Raw genomic sequence first — 22,313 nt, forward strand, 5'->3', positions numbered from 1 at the left:
GTCTCGGTGCCAGGCGGTCTGCGCCTCACGGGGCGCCCGGCCCCCATTGCGCGGGCCCTGCGGGGACACCGAGTCGGTCACGCGCGCGGCGCGAAGCGCGGTCACCGCACCGAGCCGGGCAGCTGACGCGAACCCCGGTGTCCGGCCGAGCCGCCGTAACCCGCCACGCCAGTAGGGGCTGCCCTCGCTGAGCCGCCCTCTCTATGGCTCTTTTCTGCGGCAGGGCCCTGCCGGCGGCTGCTCTCTACACACGTGTCCGCTCTATGGGGCTGGAGGGCCGCGCTGCGACAGGGGAGGCCCCGTGTGGGGCTGGCCATGGAGCTGCCTGTTCGCAAATGACCAGTGTATTGCGCGAGGCCTGGCTCCGTTAACACCCTGCATCTCGTTTCATTTGTTGACATTTGCACTTTCTGCAGCGGGGCCTTCCGTGCCAGTGAAATGTCATTCAAACCACCAAGGGCTGAAGCCTGCGCCGGGCTCCACACGGGGCGCCTCGTCTCTTTCAGCTACCGAAAGCAACAGCGGGGATCCCGGGCAATCGGGTTGCCCTCACTAAAGATGGCCGCCACTCCCATTATTTACAATACCCGTGAAGCCCGATTGCCCTGAGGTAAATGGAAGCCATTCCCCCGCCGCCCCAGCGACCGCTTGGTTGCCCCCAGTAAACATGGCGGCCGCCGCCGGGTCCCTTTGTTTCGAGAGCAGGGTTTGAGGCCTGGCTGCTCGGAGCGGAGATGGCCGCTCCCTGCGCGGTGTGGTTTGGAGATCAGGCAAGAATCTCTCCCAGCGCCGCGGGCCGGGCTCGCTCGCCTCGGCGTGTGTCGGCCCGGCTGGCCCCGTCCGCGCCCGGGGCAGCTCCCCGCCCCCACTGCGTCCCAGCAGCCGCAGCTACAGCCCTGCCCGCACTGTGCCCGCTTCCCCACCACCCCCCGGTCTGCCCCCACCCACGCTGCACCTCCCAACACTTCCTTACCCCCCCCGCCTCCTACACCCGCTTACCTCCCAGGTCTGCCCCCACCTGCACTGCACCCCCTGCCCCCTACATGCCCTCATCTCCGAGCGCTGCGCCCCCCGCCCCGATACCCCCTTACCCCCAGCTCCACCCCTGCCCGCACGGATGGAGCGCCCCACCTCCAATACCTCCTTCCCCCCAGCTCCAAACTGAGGGGGTACCCACCCCCTTTGTCCCTGGTCGGTGCTGACCGTGTGTTGCCTCTGGCAGGAGGAGAGAGCCGTTTGCCCCTACGACGCCAATCACCAGATGCCCAGAGCCTCTCTGGCTAAGCACATGGTGGCCTGTCGGCTGAGGAGGCTGGAGTACTCCAGAGAAGAGCAGGTAGCCACCTTCAGCTCTGGGCGGACTGGTTGGTTTTTTCTTAGGGCAGGAATCCCTTGGTCAGGTTTTGCTGAGAGGAAATAGTTTGGCAGTTTTAAGAGGTCTGGATTGGTTCAGATAAATCTATTGTTTATACTCTAGGCCCAGAGAAATCATATAAAGGAAGGCCCTGATGCTGCAGGTGGATCCGTGCAGGTGGCCCGTGCACCTGCATAAGTCCAGTGAGACTCTGTCTGGATGTGAAGGCCATGGTTTATCAGACTACAGAATTGGGGAGCCCTGGCGGTTCTGGGCAGAGATGCTTGAATCTTAGGGCTCGTGTACACTGGCAATTTACAACACTGCAACTTTCTCGCTCAGGGGTTTGAAAAAACACCCCCCTGAGCGCAGCAAGTTTCAGTGCTGTAAAGCGACAGTGTAAACAGGGCTGGTAGCTATGCCTTTCGTTGAGGTGGTTTTTTTAGAGCCCTGGGAGAGCTCTCTGCTGTGATCACACAAGCCACATTAAAGCGCTGCCACGGCAGCGCTTTAGCATTGCCAGTGTAGACTAGACCTTAGCTATAAACTTGGGAATGGTATAATTAATGTCTTTTGGTTTGTAGGCTGAAATGTATGACTCTGCATTTTACTACGAGAAAGCAAAGATACCCACCATTACTATAGGTAAGTATGAATTTGGTAATGGTTGTACAGTGGAATGCAGACACTTCAGGTGACAATGTTACCTCAGGTTTCAGAGTAGCAGCCGTGTTAGTCTGTATTCGCAAAAAGAAAAGGCCCGATGAACTGAGCTGTAGCTCATGAAAGCTTATGCTCAAATAAATTGGTTAGTCTCTAAGGAGCCACTAGTACTCCTTTTCTTTTTGCGAATGTTACCTCAGTTGCTCCAATGTGAGAGAAACTTTCTTATTCTCATCATCTAGATCTTTTAAAAATAAATTTGGCTTGTGGCACTTTACCTTCATTCTGCAAAGCTGAGCAGCACACCTTTTTTATTACTCTGTGCTAGTCAGAGGGTGTTTTTCCTCCTCATTTTCAAAGTTCGAAGAAGATATTATAATTTAATTCCTAGTTATTTATCAGCATATTTGTGGCAGATTGGGTTTTTTTGTGTTTTTTTTTTTTGTTTTCATATTTCTAACACAGCTTACAAGTTCCCTTTGCTTTTTTATTTTCTTGTTTGTGCACCGGACTCACCTGTAATGTGAGTAGATCACATGTATACTGTATGTCATCTCCCACCTCAGCAGTTTGACCCAGCTCTAACAATAGCGTTTAGCTGCTGAAGTAGAGCTTCTGAGGGGAGACCTGTGTTTTCATTGCAGTTCTACATTAACTAGTGGAAACATTAGTGTGGGATGGTTCTTGATTGGGTAAGGGAAGATTATCTTTAATGTGTCTGCAGTGCATTGCTGTACTTGTTTCCAAATTAATCTTGCTCTGGAATTTAGAGGTCATTCCCACCAAGATTATAAGGCCCTTTTAAGGTAGATAAAAATGTGATCTTCAGTTGCTTGTCCCCCTTTAAATGGCAGAGTTACAATTAACAGATATTTATATCAAGTGTTTGAAAAATCTGTTCAGCACAGTAATAATAATAAAGCAAGACACACAGAGTGAGACTATGTTCGGAGGAGGTTAGAACCTGAAAAACACACACACAGGAGGCAGGACACAGTAGCAGGACCAGAAGAGTAACTTGATATCATTTACATGTAATTGTAGAATAAATATAAATCTTATTAACTGGTTGTGGTTTGGTTTTCTGGACTAAATAATGTGGAATGGATGTAAGAACAAACTTTTAAAAAGCCAGAATATATTTGGTTAAAATTTTTCCATTACAGTCAAAGAATTCCTGAGTGTCTGATGGCCTTTTGCTGAACATCATTAATTCAGGATGAGGACTATTATTCTCTCTGTACAATAACCACTGCCTACCTGTCCGTTAAACCTCGCCAGCTAAGAGCACAGATTTAGCACATACCTCAGGATGGACTAGTACACAGGTACAGGAATTTTGTAAAATTTTTTTCCTTTTTTTCAGACAAGGATCTACAGTTTCACATTATTAAACAAGCTAAAGCTTTAAGTGCTAAAGAAGGTGGAGGTTACAGTGAAGGTAAGTGGAATACACAGATTAAGCCAGGGGTTCTCCAGTTTTTCGGTAGTGTGGGCCATCTCTCCTCCCATTCATGATCACTCAAGCCACCTCTTTCTCAGTCTCCCTTGATCTCATTTGTGTGTTCACTGTCATACAATATTCATCTGCTCCCTTACTAATTCTGGTCCCCACAGCTGTGTTCTCCTTCCTCACTTGGGATCTGGGGAGGGTTCAAGTCCTGCATGTTCAACTCAAGAGCTATCTTCAGGACTGGAAATCTAGCCCTGCAAAGCTCATGATGTTCCTTTAATGCCAGTCCCACAATCCCACTACTTAAAATCTTTCCCCTTCTGACCTCCTCTGGCCCAGCTCTCTGAGCTGTCCCCTCTTCTGCCTTCCAGAACCCCTCAGGCTGAACCTGGCACTGCTCCCCACTCCAACTGCTGGGAATCCTTTTCCTGGACAAGAAACCTTCCCTTTTGCTTTTACTTCCTCCTCTGAATTCCCAAACTAACATTTGTTTTATTGGGCATGTGATATGTAGTTGTCTTTCGTTGCCCCACGATACATGAACCTTCAATTTCCATTTTTACAGTGGATTATTGCAAACTTTCCAAAGAGGAGTTAGAGTGATTTAGTCAGAGGGGCCTGCTCCCCTGTAGATAGGATGGACATTGTGTCCACCCATACATTTAAGTCACTACTTCCTGTTTTTCACTGATCAGCAGAGAACACACAAAACAGGCTGGAGCCCAGGAAAGGACAGACATAGATTTCTCAAGAGAATGAAAGATGAAATCAAGACAGACCCTTGACAAACTGTGCCTGCTTGTACAGATGGCAGTAGAGCTACAGTGTGCGCTGTGGGAGGGATTGTGGCACCTGTATAAAGTTGCATTAAGCTACTGACTCAGTTATTTTAAAATACAGATATGTGCACAAATTAGGGTTGCCAACCCTCCAGGATTGTCCTGGAGTCTCCAGAAATTAAAGATTAGTCTTTAAAGACTGTCACGTGATAAAACGTCCAGGAATACATCCAACCAAAATTGGCCGTCCTAGTGTACAAAGGGAAAAAGGTGTATGCTCATTCTCCCTTTCTGACTTGCTAACTCAGCAGCCGAATGCAGCAGCGCTGACTGGAAGACTTTTCTGCTCTGTTTTTCTTTCTCTAGTATAGAATGGAAACCCGTAGAATGGGCTCTTTGGAAAGGAGGCACCTGGAAATGTTCATAAGATTGATGGCATATTTGGAAGATGGGTTCCCCATGGTTTAACAAAACTGTAGTAATGTTAATTTCAAATCTTAATCTAACCCAGTGGTTCCCAAACTGGGGTTCGTGAAATGTTACAGGGGGGTTGCGGGGAAAAATTCCCTAATGGCAGACAGAGTTGTCTCTAGGGACCCTGGACAGCATGGGGCCAGCAGCCCGGAGCCCCTGGACTTCCAAGAGCTAAGCAGATCAAAGCAAGCGTATCTATCACACTGAGGAGATTTAAACTTCAAGACTTCTTATAAGAAATGGAAAGGGAGATGGATATTTTCTGCTGTTCTTAAAATTAAATAGGCAGCTAGTATTGTTTTTAAAATTATTATGAAGAAAAGGTTTAAGCTTTGTTTGTTTTTGCCTGGACTGTTCAAGACCTGAATGATTGTGTAGGAGCAACGATTTGAGTTGGCTTCTTAAATACTTTCATGCTGTTTCACATCTGATACTCCTTGATGAAACATAGGAGCCTTGTCTTATAACAGGCTTATTCAAAGTGATACAAGCTATGAAAGTGAGATCTTGGAAGAGTGTTGCCGTTTTCATAATAATAAATAGTGTGTAATAAGCATGTCATAAAACATATTTTATGTTTCCAAGATCACTGCTTTTATCATTTATACTCGGGTAAAGGAGAAAATCCCTGGAAATACTCATTTTTAGGAGGGGGTTCACGAGCCTTGACGTTTTACTGAATGGGGTTCCCAGGTTGTTAAAGTTCAGGTTAGATCAGTGGATCCTAGATGCACTTGACAACTTTAAAAGAAAATAAATGAATACCAAAATGTGCACCATGTTCTGTATTGCAAAAATACATCTATGGGCCACTAGGTGTCATAGTTATATCTCACCATCCTATTTTAACATTGTGTTCTTGCACTTTTTAGAAGCAATCTGAAGAAAGAACCAAAGTTGTCCAAACTGTCCACATTCACCTAATAACTTGTTAATTTATTATCAGGTTTTACTTGGTAAACACTTACTCTTTTCTCTCAAACTCTCCACTAACGCAAAGTTGTAGTCCAGGTTTTTAATACACAGTCATCAAGAAATGTGAAGTTTTATGGTGCATAATTGTCAAATTAAGGTTGCTTTAGGAACCAGAAGATTTAATTTTCTGAATTTTAAAACCTTAGTCATAATATCTGTTAACACAAATTTTGCCTTCAGTTTCCTTGGCTTGTTTAAAAGAGGGTGATAGCTGAGCAGACCTTCAGGTAAACACAGCTACTTTTATTTGAATAGGTGGAACTCCTAGTAAGTTGTTATAATTGTAACAGAAAATAGGGCATATTTCACGGGTTCTTAATCTTTGTCACATCTGGATCAGCACATCTGAACACAGAGAGTTTTAGCTTTTCTCTTCTTACAGGGTAGTCTTTGCTGTGTGCTATGACCCCATCCTGAATGAAATGGACCTAGCTGATCTTTCTGCTCTTGAAATATTTTTCAATAAAAATGTCCTTGATTCTTCTTTCAAGAGCAGGGGTGAGACTGAAGGGGAATTAAGGAGATGAATGTTCTCCTTACTTAGGCTTTGTCTCCATTTACAGCATGTGTCGAGTACATACACTGCATGCCCACCTAGCACAGGTATAAATAGCTGTGTAGATGGTGAGGCACTGCTTGGGCAAGTAGAGTAAAGACACACCTGAACTTTAGGGTGTGTACTCTACTCACTCTCAATATGCCCGAGCAGTGTCTCTCACATATACACTGCTATTTTAAGCAGTGTAGTGTTCCACTGCCAGAGTCTTTCTCCACTGCAAGGAAGGGCTGTAGCGGTGGGGAGGCAGCGGAGAACGACTCCAGCATTACCCCACTACGGGAGCCTTTTCCTGCTGCAAGGAAAGGCTCTGGCATCGCTGCTGGAGCCTTTTTCCATTGCTTCTCCCTGCCAGAGCCTTTCATTGCCACGTGTATCTAACCACCACAGTCTGAACGCAGCCTGTTTTTCAGTGCAGCATGTAGTTACACGTAACCTACATGCCCCTGACAGTGTAGACTAGACCTAAAAGATATACAACGTCCTTTCTGCAAGTGATAGCCTTTCATAAGTACCATATTCTGTTGTTTCAAGAAATTCACTTTGAAATGCTACAGTATGTTGGAGAGAGTGTGACTGGAGGTTTGACCATTCTGTTTGAAAGAAATAAAATCTTTGCCATAAAACAGGGAGCGTGACTACAGTTTTAACAAATTGTGGAAGCAGGGTTTTTTTTTAGCTAGCAGGTAATGAATACATCTTGATAACTGTATAGCTAGGGAGTAAGTGTAGACTAATAACTGGGAGGAGACTGGCAACTCTGTTTTGCCAATTGTAAATGCTTTTGTTGCACATTACTTCTCTTCAGGGTTTTTAAACCGACTAGCAAGGTGAGCGTGTAGAAGGCACCCTATTCTGAATTGTCTTTGAAAGCATTCAGAACAGACAGTTGAGCATTATCTGTTTGGTCAAACAGAGGCTTTGATTCTAGTTATTGCCAATAGAATGTTGGCTGTTAACTAGTTTGCAGTTGAAATTTGGAAACAAGTTTTAAAATAAATATGTACTATTGGACCAGTACAAAAACATTCTTTTGCAGGCTAATGGGCTGTCACTAATAACATAATATAGGAAATCGTATTGTGGACTAGATGTTTTTTGTCGGCATTCTCTCCCTTTGCCCTCAAATAGCCCTCATAGTCCCTGCAGGAGACACCAAAACTCTTGGCTCCCCAGGTGTGTATTTGAGGAAGGCTAATGAAATAGAAGTGTAGAGGCCATTTGGTGACAGTCTGTTACAGAGTCATCATTTCATGAAGCAGACGTCAGTGGTTTCCTAAAATTAAGCCAACTAAAGTACTTTTTAAGCTATCAGAATCCAGTAAAGCTAAAGAAATCTGTCTTGCACAAGTGAAAAATATGTAAATAGTGTCCAAGTTCCTAGTGCCAGTACACTTGCTCCTCCCCACAAGTTTCTTTGTGTATCAATATTCCCATTTTATAGAAGTAATAATGTCAGTTTGTTTACAAGCTTTAGGTGCCTATTCTTCACTGCCTGTTGAAGTTCCCCAAAACCACAAACGCTTCATCTGTGACCTGACTCAAGCTGATCGTCTTGCAATCTATGATTATGTCCTGGAAGAGACGAAGAAACAGAGGTCCAGATCCCAAGCCACCGAAAATGACAGTGATCTCTTTGTAGATTTGGCAGCTAAAGTCGCCCAAGGTTTGAGAAATATTCCAGTTCGTGAGTTTTACAATTAAAATGGCAGTGTTTGTCATCTTCAAATGTTGTCACATTTCTACAGTTAGAGGGATTTGGTTGAACATTTATTCAGGTTTGAATTAATAAAATGTAAACAAAATTGTGGATTCTAGGAAAAGGACAAAAATTATGCAAACTAGCCTGGAAAAGAGCTGGCAAATACTCTTTTTGTATTATAGTTCTTTTTTAAAAAAAAAAAAGTAGAATTCAGGACACAGGTAAGATACCTTCAGGTCCTGTAATGTGGTGGTCTATGTGTAGTTGCCTATTGTATCTTTCTCCTTTCCATCTTCAATTATGCCAGCTTCCTGTCCAAACAGTTCTTCTGCTCTTCGCTCATTGTATCTATTGCCTGCATCTCAGCAGGAGGAGGGATCCTTCATTTCTGCTGCAACAGGCCTGCACTTCTTTGGCTCACAAGTGAATGTGAAATTTTGCAAGATTTCTGCTGTGAAAGCTGATAAGAGAGTAAAGCAGCATGGAATACTAACAATAGAAATGTGATAAGTGACACATGATAGTCTTTTGGCACAAAGAAAATTCTGGCTAAATATATAAACTAGTGAGACAGATCAGGACTCCTCCAATTACTATATTCTGTAAAACGTACAATATGCATGCAAGGAAAAAATGCCTTCTTTCTGGAGCCCGATCCTGCAAAAGGATCTGCATGACCATAGACATTTACATTTGCTGGATTGATCCCTCTGTTTGCCAGACTTCAGCAGTTCAATAATACGGGTTTTGAAAATGTGATTTGTAAAATAGTATTTAGGAGTGTTCTTTTTTTAAATCACTTATTTCAAGTCACTAAATAAGTGGTCTTATTGCAGTGTCTCAGAGTTCATGTAATAATCTTGTATGGTTGCTTGAATGCCTTTTATTTTGGTTGTTGATTTTGGTCTTCATTGGGTAAGCAGATATCTTCCAGTTTTCTCTCCAACTTCCCTAGACACTGTTGGATGCTATAAATAAATACCAGAGAAACATCTATTAAAAGAACTTGGCACAAACTTACCTTTAGTCCTGTAAGCAGCATCATTCTAAGACAGCCCAATTAGGTGTTCTCAAGTACCGATGTATTGCCTCTGAAATTTTGTTTTTAGTTTGCTTAACCACTTGTTTCACCTTCAATTTGTATTAGATGATGGTCAAAAAGGTCCAAAGTCTCATCTTGAAATCCTGGCAGAAATGCGGGACTATAAAAGACGGCGGCAGTCGTATAGAGCTAAGAATGTGCATATAACAAAGAAATCTTACACTGAGGTGAGCATCAAATGCTTTTGTAGAGAGTGCAAGCCCTTGCAGGCATTAGAATGCTTAATCTTTTCATGGTGTACACTCTCTAATGTGCTCTATTCAGATTAGTAAAAACAGTTTTAACTACAATACCTAGGCAAAAAAATCTTAAAGAAACTTTTTGACCAAGTCTGAAGATGTGGGTTAGTAAATGTGTTAGCAATTTTATAAAACTCAAAAAGAAATGTTAATGGTTTAAAGTATATTTTCTCCTCTGGTTGATTGTCAGTGTTTCCTGATATCATTTTGTGGCTCTCCTTTAGTTTGAGCTATGTCAATTTGAAAGTTGCATAAACTACTTAGAGGGGAACTGCAGGGTTAAAAACCATATGTATTTAAAATGCATTTTTCCTTACCCCAATTACGATACCGACAGCTGAAACTGTTAAAAATGAAATAACTTTAAAAATCTTGTGCTCATCATGGTGTTTATTCTTTTTTCTTCATTTGAATAGACTAGTCAATTTCAGTATCAGTTTCTTGTGCCTTAGCTATTTGGGGTTGCAAAGACTTCAGAGAAATGTTTTCAGATGCAAACAGAGAACTTTTTTCGCTGCAAGTTACTGAATATATTTATCACAGCTGCTTTTAATACTGAGTTTTGTACATGCAAATTCCAACAACCTACATGTTGATAGTGTCCCTTTAAGGTGCTTTTTAGTAAAGTTACTTTGGAGTTTTTATTTCAGCAAACAAATGTTTTTTTCCATACAAATATCTAGTGCATTTAACAACATCTCAGACCTAATCTTTTTCCTGGTACTGTATTATCTAGTCTATTTTAGCTTCAAGTTTCCTTTTACCAATCTCTTCCCAGGTAATCCGAGATGTGATTGGTGTGCACATGGAAGAACTCAGCAGCCACTGGCAGGAGGAAGGTAAACCAGACAATGCAGAGATGTGTGAAGGAGGAAAATCTTCCATTTCAGCAAAATCTTCAGGAAGGTATTAACAAGAACCTCACAGCACTCACCAGAATGCTTTCTTTGTGCAGGGACACTGGCAACCGTTGATCCATAGTGACCTATTATTGTATTCTAGTAAAAAGAAAAGGAGTATTGTGGCACCTTAGAGACTAACCAATTTATCTGAGCATAAGCTTTCATGAGCTACAGCTCACTTCATCGGATGAATTTTCTAGTAGTATGCAGAAGCCCAAGTTGAGAAATAGACCCATTTTACTGGACAGTACAAATCCATACTAAGATAGTCCTTGCCCTGAGGAGTGTATGGCTTACGTAGACAAGACAAAGGACAGGAGAAAAGAAGTGTTGTTCCCATTTTGCAGATGGGGAAACAAAGCGACTTTTTTCTAATACCACACAGGCAGTTTGTGGCAGAGCCAGGACATGAACATAAGCTCTCCTGAGTCCTAGTACAGCACTGTAACCACAGGTCTCAGCCAGTCACAAAGCAGCTGGGGAGAGAAAAACCTGTGAAAATGTGACTTTTAAAACACAAGAATTGGCGGGAAGATGCGGGACTGGAATAGTACCTTAAACTAGTTTGAATTCCTTTTTAAAAAAATTGATTAGATGTCAAGTGGACAATGTCCCTTTAAGGTTCTCGTAGTTACATGAACTTAGCTGTGTTGCACTACTAGTATACTTAACAGTAATCCTTCACTTGGGTACTGAAAAAAAGCAAACAGGTTAGACTTTATTACCTGTGTGCCATGGAAGTGTGTCCGTGTCACTGTGTGGTGCTTGCCATTTTTATTTCCTAACTTGCGTGGTTGAAATAGTAAACAAATCAGATCTATTTCAGCCTTTGCACCTAAAGTACTGGGGGAAGAAATTGCAGCCTGTCTAACGAGAGAAGCCAAAATCAGTGGCTGAAAGTGTCTTGTTTCCAAGCTCTTATTATCACAAACAAGAGAAGAAGAAAATGACCCTACCAAACAGAATACTGTTCCTTTTCATTGCCTACCAGAGGCAGACAGATGGAGATGAAGAAAAGTATTCTAATAACTACAGTGTTTATGAAACTAGTTATTAAACAAAACCAATGACTCTTTTCTTCAGAAACGAAGAGAGACGGTCAGCATCAGTGGACTCTCGACAGTCTTGTGGAAGCTCTAAGGATGTTGATCGATCTAGACACAGGAGAGATCCCAGCAGAAGTCCAGACAAACAAAAAAGAAGTCGAGAAAGAGGCAAAGACAGGGATTCCAGAAGAAAAAGAGAGAGGCAAGTGTTACTCTAAGCAATTTGTTTGCCTGTACCAGTCAGTGATGATAGTCACCAGTGAAATGTAATGGTGCATCAGAGTTTAGTGCAGGAACGTAATACTCAATCCAAGTGGAAATGCTGGAGAATTCAGGGAGGCAGAATGTAATAACCCAGATCAGCCAAGCTAAGCTCCTGTCCATGCAGAATTTGCTGTGGGATTTTTAAAAAACTACAAGTCATCCAGATTTCAGGGTTTAATCAGGGGTCCAAAAGGTGGCTCCTCCAGCAGTGACTTCCCCCTCACAATACAGGAGCATTGGCTCAGATCTGACCCAAAGAGTCACCTAGGGCTCTCTACTTGTGTGTTATGGGCTGTATATTATGAATTAACCACACCTTGTATTACTGATAGCTACTTAGTTGTTGTACATGTAGTGAATTTTAATACATACTTCCGAGGAGTTTGCATGGGGATCTGCCAGTTAGATTGGTTGCCAGCTCTACCATTTGCTACACTTAGAGGTGTCTGATCCTTTTTTTCTAAACGGGAAGCTTTCCTAAGCTTCAGAACAGAATTGCCCGTAATGAATGACACTAACACCACTGGAGTCCCGTAGAATTCACTTGGATCTGGCACTGGTGCAAGTGCTAGAGCCAGCAGATCCCAGCTGAGGATCTGGGTCCAAGTGTGGTTTTAGGAACTTCCCTGTCAGGCTCCCGGGCTCTCTTTGTGACCCTCTGTTGGTTTACAACAGAAATGGGAAAAATTATATAGCACAATCCTAGCAAGTGTGTATCAGCTCACAAAAACACAAATGCTTTGATCATATACTTTGGTGCATAAACTGGAGTAGCTGCTTGTCTCATAAAATGGGCTTTACGCAGTTGTTTTTACAAGATACATTGTGCTCTGTCAGAGTGCAGGATTGTGCAATGAGACTTGAATAAAGCGCACTGGAAATGAACCCTCAAAGGGAGGACAGTGACAAGATTTGGAAGGAAGTGCTTAGATTTAAAGATCTTTTCGGTCTTGAAAGACTTCAGGCTTCTCTAGTGTTCAGACTCTCATCAGTGAAAGTTCAGTCAGCCAAGCAGTTTTGGCGTAATCTGTTAAGTGCTGAGATCCTAACAAGACATTGACTATAATGGCTTGTTTCTATTTCAGGGCTGAAGACAAGTATCACAACCACAAAAGAAGAAAATAGAAAAAGGACTGTAAAGAAGATGTTTGTCAGCTGTGAGTTAAGGAAATAGACTTAAACTGGATCATTCAGAGCTGTGAATATTAGCAGCATGCTGATGGTGATAGCATTATGAATCGAACATTGTACCCACAGCTGGGAGGCTACCAAAGCCATCTTTCCCTCATCCTGATAGCCTTAGCATGATCTCATGTCTCAGAAGGTTTTTATCTCTGCATTAGAAGGTGACGTGTAATTTGTTGTATTGCCTTTGACTGATTGATAAATATAATTTATTACATTGTCGTTTTTCATTCAGCCTAACTTGGTCTGGTGATTGAAGCAAAAGAGGAAGCGATGAGGATTCAAATTTGTGCTGGTTTGCAGTGACTTTGGGAGGATACTCTATAGTCTTATGGATCAGTCACCCCATTGGAAACCTGGATAAAGTGTAGTGTGAAGGCGAGCATGTAACAAGGTGGTTAGTGCACTAGCCTCTGAAGACCTGGGCCCTAAGTCACAAGAGAGTGTGTTGACTGCTCTCATCCTAGTCTCCATTCTTGCATACTGCAAAGCCGTCATGTTCAGTGAAGTAGCAGGCTGGCTGTGAGGTGCATTAACAGTGTTGTTCAGAGGAGGCTAGGTCGGGGCCGACCTATGCTCTGCCTGGCTCAAGTCACTGCTCTTTCACTGTAACTTATGAACATTTCATGCAAAGCAATGTTAAACAGGAGGGAGACCTCACTGAAAAGCAGGTAAGCTGAGCTTCCCTGGAGAAATTTAAAAATAAAACCTAAATAGCTGAGCCATCCATAGTCTGTGGCTCGGGTTCTGACTGTAAAATGGGGATGATGATGTTTGGCCCCCTTTGTAAAGCACTTTGAGGCATTCATGTCAAGAGCATTGTATAAGAACCAAGTCTGCTTTTCTTCTCTGCCTCTGCTAAAAATCTAACAAGGCTGCCTACTATGAGGGTGGTTGGGCTGATATGGACACTTGGCATTGGACTGAGACCATCCAGTAATTCAGGTGGTGAACAGCAGTTGGCACATGGGGATGATTTTCACTCTCAACCGCTATGGGCTGCAATTGAACTGATGATGCTGCGGTTAAAGGTTTTGTCCCATCAGCAATCATGAGAGCCCTTCCACCCAGAAACGAATAAATCAGTTCCCATAGTGCACTGGGATCAATAGTAGCTGACATACTACTGTACTAGCAACGTATTGTGCAGTTGGCCACGGGCCTTGGTGCATGCGTGATTTTAGGACTCCTGTTTCCTAATGAGTGGAGATCATGTTTTGCTCCAGTGTGTATAATCTGTCTGTTGAGAGAGCCATGAAACATGCAGGCACAGCAGCTCAGGTTAAGGATTGGGTCTTGGCCTGGTTTTCATTGCACCGAACAAGACCCCTTCATGTTGCTTTGTATCAGTTCTTTAGTGTGAGCTAATTCCCCATCAGTTTCTTGAGTTTATAATGTGGCTGTTTATGTGTAAATGCTGCAATTGCTTATCTGTAATCCTTCCCATAGTGTCTTCCCATACTTCCCGGTGGTCAGAGCCAGAGGACAGGTCTTTGCCTCCCCACTCCAAATGTGCTGCCAAAGGTTTGGAAAATCTGTGTCTGACTCATCTGTCAATGGAACAAACTCCCCAGTGAGTGCTGCTCAGTGTGGGCTTTAATCCCATTGCAATCTGGGATTGCTTTTCCTCATGTCTTTTCAATGTCTTTCCCGGCAGTCATTAGATGACCAGGTTGAGGCCTGTGGGAAAACCGGCTTGGGACGTTGGCACACCAGTGAAAGTGAGTTTGAAAAAACATTGGTTAAAACGCAGCCCATTTCATGTTGCGGCTGTCCAGGAGGGTGCTGTGGACAGCCCTAAATTCCTCACGCTCTCGCTCTGCTCCCCTTCCCAGGACCACAGGCAGGCCTTGGGGATTTGGAGCAGGCTTGAATTTCAGTTGATTCACTCGGGAATGCTGGGGCAGAGAGGATCGTGGGATTGACCAGCTCCCAGGTGTAGGAACTTTCTGGGAACTTGCCTGTAAAAATGTATGTATTGTAACTCCTGAGAGACACAGTGTTGTTGTGAGTGTGCAGCTGCCACTCCCTACCCAGGACAACCAGAGCTGTATGTCTAGACCCCACTTTGCAGCCCCAGCTCACCCTCCCAGCACAGTCCCTTGGTGCCTGCAGAGCTGCAGCCCTGGTCAATGGGGATTTTTGTGTGTGGAGGTTTCCCAGAGAACCTGACCCAACAGCTAAATTGTCAGTGACTGAGTAGCCTCCTGATTCCCTTTCCCTGACTAGCTTGTCCCCGCTTGTGTCCTACGCCTGCTCAGAGAACAGCCTTCAAATCCCGCCCAAGGGTTTGCTGCCTAGATGCTGGGAGCGGGCACTGGGGAGACATCCCTTCAGTCTCAATTAGCACCAGAGCCTTTTACAGCTTGGTTCCCAGATAATCAGTAGGAAGCTAAGGGATATTTGAACACCCTAATAAAAGTTGGCTGAAATTGCCGCTCAGTAACTGATGGGTGCAGTGTAACCCAGCGGAGACCTTCACGAGGGACATTCAACTCAGAATTACTGACTTTGGTAAATGCTAATTCCTGCTTAATGAACAGCTGTTTCATGTAACAATTTTATTTTAAAATTGTACACAAACAGCAGAATATACAGCAGACAGTAAACACAGGCACTGTGTGCAAAATCAGGGAGGTTATATGATGACACTGTTTTCAGATTTGTCCTATTATTTGAAATAAATACAAATTCCATTTTCTAAGAAAAAACTGCAGAGACTTTTTATAAAACATGCTGTTAGTATTTTACAAGATAGTAATTCAGAGTGCACAAGGGTTAACACTCTGAAGTTAATCACAGGGTAAATATTATTAAAAACTTTTCTTCTTGCAGCATACACTAGCAAAATAATCCAGCTAATAGAAATCTGCCTCGAGAAGAGTAATCTGCAGGTCTCATTGCTAAAGTCAAATATATGGTCTGGTTAGTTCAGGTGACAAACTGTTCTGCCCCACAACTGCTCAGGAGAATCCTTGCAGAGCAATCAGTGTGGGGTTTTATGAATATTTACAAACTGATACATTTGTATAGTGTTGCAAGAAGCTGCGCTGCACTGCCCCGCCCTGGGCAGCTCTGTGGTTGGAGCAACATTAATTCCCACATGGATTTCTGAGAGGACATGCTGAGGACCTGAGGGGAGGTTAATCCCCTGATCCTGCTTAGGTTCTGCTATTCCAGTGCTGCAGAGTTGGGAGGGAAGGCTTGAGGGTTGTGGGGGAGTGTGATGGGGTATCCACCCCCCACAGGACTGGAAGGGGTTAAGGTGGCTAGGTAAGCCTATGAACTCCACAGGCTGCTGCTGGGAAAGGTCAGCCACTCCCTGGGAAGTGTTAAAATCACCTGCTACCGCTTTGTCTGGCATTTCCCAACTGTTGAGTGCTTGACTTGGCAACCTGAATGTTTTTAATGTTGCTTCTCTGCGTGCGTGTGTATTATCAAAACGCAGAACTTAGAACTTCAGAAAGATTCTGGATTGTTGGTTGTGCTGTCTGCTTAGTGTTCAACCCTACTAGCTTGGAGAGCCGAGTCTTCCCTTCCCCCTTCAAACTGCAGTAGTCCAATCAACACTGAAGAAACTAACCTTATGAACTGATAGCAACAAGTATTTTTTATTTTTAAAAAAGACACTTCCAGAACACGACAGATGTGTGGTCACATTGCTTAATGCACTACTGTAAGGTGCTCAGATACTATGGTGATTAACATGTTATAAAAACCTACATAGAATAAAAGCCATCAAGGAAGAAAGCCAAAGTTTCTCCAGAGTCATACATGAGCTTATGAAGGTTGATACCGTGTGTAACAGGGTCATTCATCTTCCACGCATCCCTTTGTGACCTGAGATCATTCTGTGGACATCCTGCCTCAGTTTCTCTTCTTTCTAGCCCCTTGTTCTTTTTAGCAGCTGTAGTTCTTCCTACGTGGCTGGAGTTTTGTTCCCCTGGTGTATCAAACTCATCTGTAGGAGCCTCTAACCCTCTGCTACTACTTCCTCAGGTGTCTTCCTTTAAGCCCAATTGGGCAGCAGGTTCAGTCACAGTGGCACTGGGCAGAGTTTCCTTTTAAAGGGGTCAGTCACACCATGCTTGTCATCATTAGAGCTTAGTCCTGCATATAGCTAAATATAGTGTAGTGGCCAGATACAGGGCATGTTGCACCTTGAAGTAAATGAAACAAATGTGCAGCCTTTTCAATACCAGTAATAGTCTCTCATGCTCAATAAGAAGATCCCTTCACCCCCATTGAAGAACAAGACCTGATTTAATGATCTAATGGCAGCTACTCAAAAGGTGTTTCAGCCAGATGCCGATGCCTGAGTTGAAATGCCTCTGGCGTTCACTCAGGAGCACAAAGAGAGAAAAAGAATATTTGTAAATGTTTCAGAACAGTTCCCAGCTGGGAGCATCGTAGCAATAAGGAACAGATAGTGCCCTCTGGCCTTCAGTTACCCTGCCCGTCCTGTTTTATATAAAACTTATCTTTTAGTTCCTTTTCAAGGGGGTTTCTAGGCTTTTGGTTGTAGTTCCAGGGGTTCTGGGTTCTTCCTTTTTTGTTATTTTTTGATCTTTAGAGAGAAATTTCTCTCCTGTTTTTGTTGTTGTGTAACTTTAGCGCCCTCGTGGCCAAGATGGAGTCTGCTCTGCAGGCAGCTCTGGCCAAGAGAAGGCACACGCAGGGAAAGTCCCTTCCACGCATAGGCGCGGGAACTAGGAGTGCAGAGGGTGCTGCAGCGCTCCCAGCTGTCAGCCCTGCACGCCCAGGGCTCCCAGCCTCAGCTCGGGCTGGGGAGTGGACAGGGGTAAGCGGGATGGCTTTCAGCACTGTTAAAAATGTTCCAGCACCACTGCTTCCATCCCAGGGGCACCTGTTCCAAACTCCTCCAGCGTGAACACACACATGCTGAAAGAGTACAATGAATACAGGAAAGGGAAATATTTATTTACCAGGAGACTGAAAGGAGAAAAACAACAGGGGAAAGCTGGGGGAAGCAGTAAAACAGGGTTACATTCAACACGGCCCACAGGCCCAGTGGTAGCACAGTCTGAAAGGGCTGACACCGAGCAATGTGTCTTCACACAGAGTTCAGGAGTCCTGGGCAAAGTTCCAGTCCAGGGGTGAGTCTTGGGTGCTCCTGGTCGTCTTTGGCACCAGTAAAGTTTCCCCAACAAACCCCTCCAGTGCCCCCTTTTGCCACTCCCTGCAAAGCCACACAGAGCCATGTGGGACAATCTCCCCACTTAACTAGTTAACATCCAATTTGTCTCTCTCTGCTCCCTTGCCCCCCAAACAGGACTTCCTCTTCCTGGAACAATCAGCACCCCACCTTCAGGAAAAAGATTTAAAGGGGCCGTGCTTTCTAAACCCCAAAGGGGTTATGGGTGTTTGGGCCGGTCAGGGAGAGAAGTCGCCCTTCCTGACACTGGCTCCAGCCTTTAAACTACTAACACTAAGGGCTTGGCTACACTTGCAGACATAGAGCGCTGGGAATTAAACCAGTCTTTGGAGACGGCAACAGGGAAAGCGCTGCCGTGTGTTTACACTGTCAGCTGCAAGCACAGTGGCATAGCCACATTAGCAGCTCTTGCAATGCCACACAGAGCAGTGCATTGTGGTAGCTATCCCAGTGAGCAAGTGGCTGCAGCATGCTTTTCAAATGGGGGGGATGGAGTGTGACAGGGAGTGGGTTGTGTGTATGTGGGGGCAGAGAGTGTGTCAGCATGCTGTCTTGTAAGTTCAGACAGCGGAAGGGGGAAACCCAAACATCAACCCCCTCTTCTCTCCCCCCGCCACCCCTCTCTCACATGCTTGCCTCGGCAGCAGCAGCATTCCACATTAATGGTTTGCTTTGTGTCCCGGAGCAGATGAGCATGCCGGCTGTGAGAAACAGAGCTTTGAAAGGGGATATCTGCATGCCTGCAGCCGAGTTCAAAACAATGACCAGAGTGGCCACTTGACTTCAGGGGATTATGGGACATTTTCGGAGGCCAGTCACAGCACAGTAATGTAACACGTCATCCACTCTGACACCCGGGCGTTTCAGCCAGGGCGCAGCAAGCTCTATGCTTCACTTGGAGGTGGATTACCAGGAGCGTTCCAGCTGCAGAGTCCAGGTGCTCTACGTGTCTTGCCAGTGTGGACACCTCAGGAGTTAGGGCGCTGGGGCTGATTTAATGCACTCTAACTTACAACTGTAGCCAAGCCCTAAAGAATCATTCTTCAAGTACCTGCTCTGTGCTTTGTCTTCAGGGCTCTCCGGCTTCTCGGTGGGGTCACTCTGGGTATTCACAGCATTTTATGATTAATTTTGTGTTTCTGGATTAATTGCTGTTTTTTGCACTCTGGCCACGATTCTGCACTCTCACAATGGAAAGTAACTCCTCTGAAGTCACTGCAGTAGAATGCTGGTGCAAGTGAGGTCAGAGTTGGGGTCACAAAATCCACGTTAGTGGTGCTGATTAGACATAGACGAGGAAAAATGTCCTGGTGGCTTTAACTGTTGAGCTGGGAACATGAATTTTTTTACTGGAGCGGGGAAGAGGCAGAGACCAGGGGACAAGGGAGGATCAGGTGCTTTTTTAGACATTCCTGTTTTGAATTTATGTTGTTTCGTGTGATACTCTCCATGGTGCTGTATTGCAGGCAAGCTGTGTCAAAGATATAACAAAGTGTTTGTTTACGTCGGACAGGCAGCAAAAAATCTGATGGCACAAGTTGGTACAAAGAAAACAGAGCTAACATAAATGATCAACTTCAACCCAGGTGTTAGCAGTGGCCAATCCACTAGTAGTCAACAGGGGCCACCCCTGCTTGTGGCTGGGATGAACTGGCAGAGTGTGGTATGGTTTCCATCACCTGGCTGTATGACATACCAAAGGCCGAATCATGGCAGGTGTTCAGCGCTCCGACTTCCATTGCACCCCATGGGGATTGGTTTGTTCAGTGAGCCAAGCGCCTGGTGGGGACCCTAGAGCTAGATGTCAAAAGTTGTTTTTGAAGTGGAGGAGGAGTTGTAGGGCGCTGCAAAGAAGATTTCTGGAGTGTGAATTCAAATCCGGACGATTTCTGACATCCTGACCTTTGCTGGCCCTGACTAACGTCCCATTGCTCCAGCCCAGCTGTAAGTGCCTCACATTATAGGGAGCTCTGCCAGCACTGCCTGTTATTAAGGTTGCCCAGGGCTTCCCATGATAAGCCTTTGTTTTCAGTTGTTTATAACATTGTCAAACTGTAAGCGTTTGGGCTGAAATTTGCCATACTGGGTGTTTGCCCTGTGGCTGAATATTTCCTGAAACATTCAGTCAAAATAATTCAGCTGTTGGTGAGAACGAGGCTAGGTGAGATGTTGTGGGTCTGTTACAGGAAGGAGACTAGATGATCACAATGGTACTTTCTGGCCTTAAAGTCTATGATTCCATTAAGACAGTGCTTAGCCCATGCTAAACATTTCTGGTGTAGTTTTCTTTTAAAAGCTCTAGTGCCCACAGGCTTTGGAACAGGGACTTGAAATTTCCCAAGGAGGTGGCTTTTGTGCCAGGGATGCGGCTTTTGCTGTCTCAGAAAATCTACCTAAATGGACCAAATGAGAAGTCTTTGAAAAGTCAGAGTTCACACACACCCAATAGAGACTTATTTGATGTTAGCAGCTCCAGCCTGGGGCTGAGCAGGACTTTCCCTACAATTGCAGCTCTGAGCTGCTGTGGTCTGTGCTGAGTCCAGGTACCTGAACTGTCTCTCCTGTGCTTTCAATGCCCCTCCCCGCCATCCTTCTGGGCCCACAGGAGGAAGCGCTAGATTTAAATGCAGAGACTAGGGGACAGGGTGAGTAGATATGGAAAAAGAGCCTAAGGGATCCTGGAAACTGGTAGGAGGTGAAAGAAACTGGCATTTGGAGTTGAGGTGAGGATGGAGAGTAGGTCTGAGTGAGAAAGGAGCCCTGCAGCCAGAGAGGAGACGGGGAGTGAGAACCAGTGGGGTGGGTGGAAGGAGGTGGGGGGGAATGGCAGACAGATCTGATGAAGAGCTGGGGTTCAGGCGAACTGGGACTGGCTGAGCAAAGAGATTGAAAGAAGGAGCTGGGGCTGGAGATTCATGGGTATTGCGATTGGATGAGGAGCCTGGGAAGTTAGATTGGTACGGGAGGCCAGGATTGGGGAGAGCTCGGCGGACTAGCAGCTAGGAGCCCCCTGAGCCCCGGGGACATGGGATTTCACAGGGCAGGACTAATTTCACAGTCCATGACATGTTTTTCACTACCATGAAATTGGTAGGGCCATGCTTATAGAAGAAGATTGAGAAGTGACTTAATTACTGTGTAGAAGTATCTTCATGGAGAGAGTAATGAGTACCAAAATGCTCTTTAATCTAGCCAAGAAAGGCACAACAAGAACCAACGGCTGAAGCCAGGGAAATTCAAATGAGAAGTAAGGCACAAATTTTTGACAGCAAGGGTGATTAACCAATGGAACAAGTTACTAAGGGAAGAGGTGGATTCTCTATTTCCTGATGGCCTCACATCACAACTGATTGTCTTTCTGGAAGGTGTTTTTTGGTGAAACACAAGCTATTGGGCTTAATATGGGTGTGTATCTGTATGAAATGTCATGGCCTGTGAAACAGAGGCCAGATTAGCAGATTTAATGGCCTCATAATCTATGAAAAACTCAGTGTGGGGTGAGGAACAGACTCTGCTGTTTTAATGGGTAGCCTGCTTGCTTCCCAGAATCGGTAATGAGCAAGTGGGGTGATCCGGGGAGCAGCTCAAACATCCAACCGGCTGGCCTGGGGCAGACTATCAGCCCTGCAAGGGAGAGGTGGGTGTGGCAGTGACTTCACAAGGGCCTTTGGCAGGAGCTCAGCCTATTGGGCAAAGGTGGTGAGGAAGCTGTGACCTCACAGAGCTCCGTTGACATCAGCCAGGGATGCAAGGCCGGGGGAACATTGGAGACCCCTGTAGCCTTGCTGCAGCAAGCCTCCTTCTCGCGGTCTCTCCTTGAGGACCAAGAGAGGATTTGTGTTCACGCACCTGAGTGTTGAGAAGGAGCTTCTTTGGGAGTTTTTGCCTTTCTGTGTTGATATTGTAGAAAGCAGACATCCCATGTGTAGAAGGTAAGATTCTCAGTGAGGGTTGGAACCTGTTCAGTCTAAGATATATGTTGCCAGCCAAGCTCCAGGCTCGGAAAACACAAGGTAAGTTGGCAAAAAAATGTCCCACCTAGGACTCCTCCCTTAGCAACTGGCTACCTAATCAGTCTGAAAATGTAATTGTAAAGGAGGAATCATCGGGCGAGTGTCTTTCTAGTAAGGTCCTGCAGGGATTGGTTCTTGGTGCTATGCTATTTAACATGTTGATCACTGTCTTAGAAGCAAATATACAATCATAACAGTAAAATCTGCAGATGACAGAAAGATTGGGGGAGTGGTAAATAACTAGGAGGACATGTCACTGATACAGAGCCATCTGGATTGCTTAGTTACCTGAGCACAAACAAATAATATGCATTTAGTATGTCCAAAAGTAAAGTTATACCTTTAGGAACAAAAAATATAGGTTATATGGACAAGATGGGGGACTTTATCCTGGGAAGCAGTAGCACTGAAAAAGACTTGGGGTCATGGT

General features: G+C 44.8%; 1 protein-coding gene across 3 annotated transcripts; it reads left to right on the forward strand.

The window, feature by feature from the left end:
- The first annotated feature begins 210 nt into the window (after window positions 1-210).
- SNRNP48 (small nuclear ribonucleoprotein U11/U12 subunit 48) lies at window positions 211-12,909 on the forward strand. 3 transcript variants are annotated; one of them, XM_073332343.1, is made up of 9 exons: window positions 211-610; window positions 1,223-1,336; window positions 1,939-1,999; window positions 3,384-3,458; window positions 7,714-7,920; window positions 9,104-9,225; window positions 10,076-10,203; window positions 11,283-11,447; window positions 12,595-12,909. In XM_073332343.1, the coding sequence occupies exons 2-9, from the start codon at window positions 1,262-1,264 to the stop codon at window positions 12,632-12,634; spliced, it is 873 nt and encodes a 290-aa protein (XP_073188444.1). In that variant the 5' UTR covers window positions 211-610; window positions 1,223-1,261; the 3' UTR covers window positions 12,635-12,909. The 3 variants fall into 3 exon arrangements, with proteins under 3 accessions (XP_073188444.1, XP_073188442.1, XP_073188443.1); XM_073332341.1 differs by lacking the exon at window positions 211-610 and adding an exon at window positions 622-770; XM_073332342.1 differs by lacking the exon at window positions 211-610 and adding an exon at window positions 622-770 and having other exon boundaries at window positions 7,726-7,920.
- Window positions 12,910-22,313: the final 9,404 nt, after the last annotated feature.

The sequence above is a fragment of the Lepidochelys kempii genome, chromosome 2, assembly GCF_965140265.1.
Source record: "Lepidochelys kempii isolate rLepKem1 chromosome 2, rLepKem1.hap2, whole genome shotgun sequence".
Lineage (NCBI taxonomy): Eukaryota > Metazoa > Chordata > Testudines > Cheloniidae > Lepidochelys > Lepidochelys kempii.

Bases quoted from the DNA above. Each gene is read 5' to 3' on its own strand.
- SNRNP48 (XM_073332341.1), top strand. From the start codon at position 735: ATGGCCGCTCCCTGCGCGGTGTGGTTTGGAGATCAG. The intron at 771-1,222 runs GCAAGAATCTCT...TGCCTCTGGCAG, and splicing joins CGGTGTGGTTTGGAGATCAG to GAGGAGAGAGCCGTTTGCCC. The intron at 1,337-1,938 runs GTAGCCACCTTC...TTTGGTTTGTAG, and splicing joins AGTACTCCAGAGAAGAGCAG to GCTGAAATGTATGACTCTGC.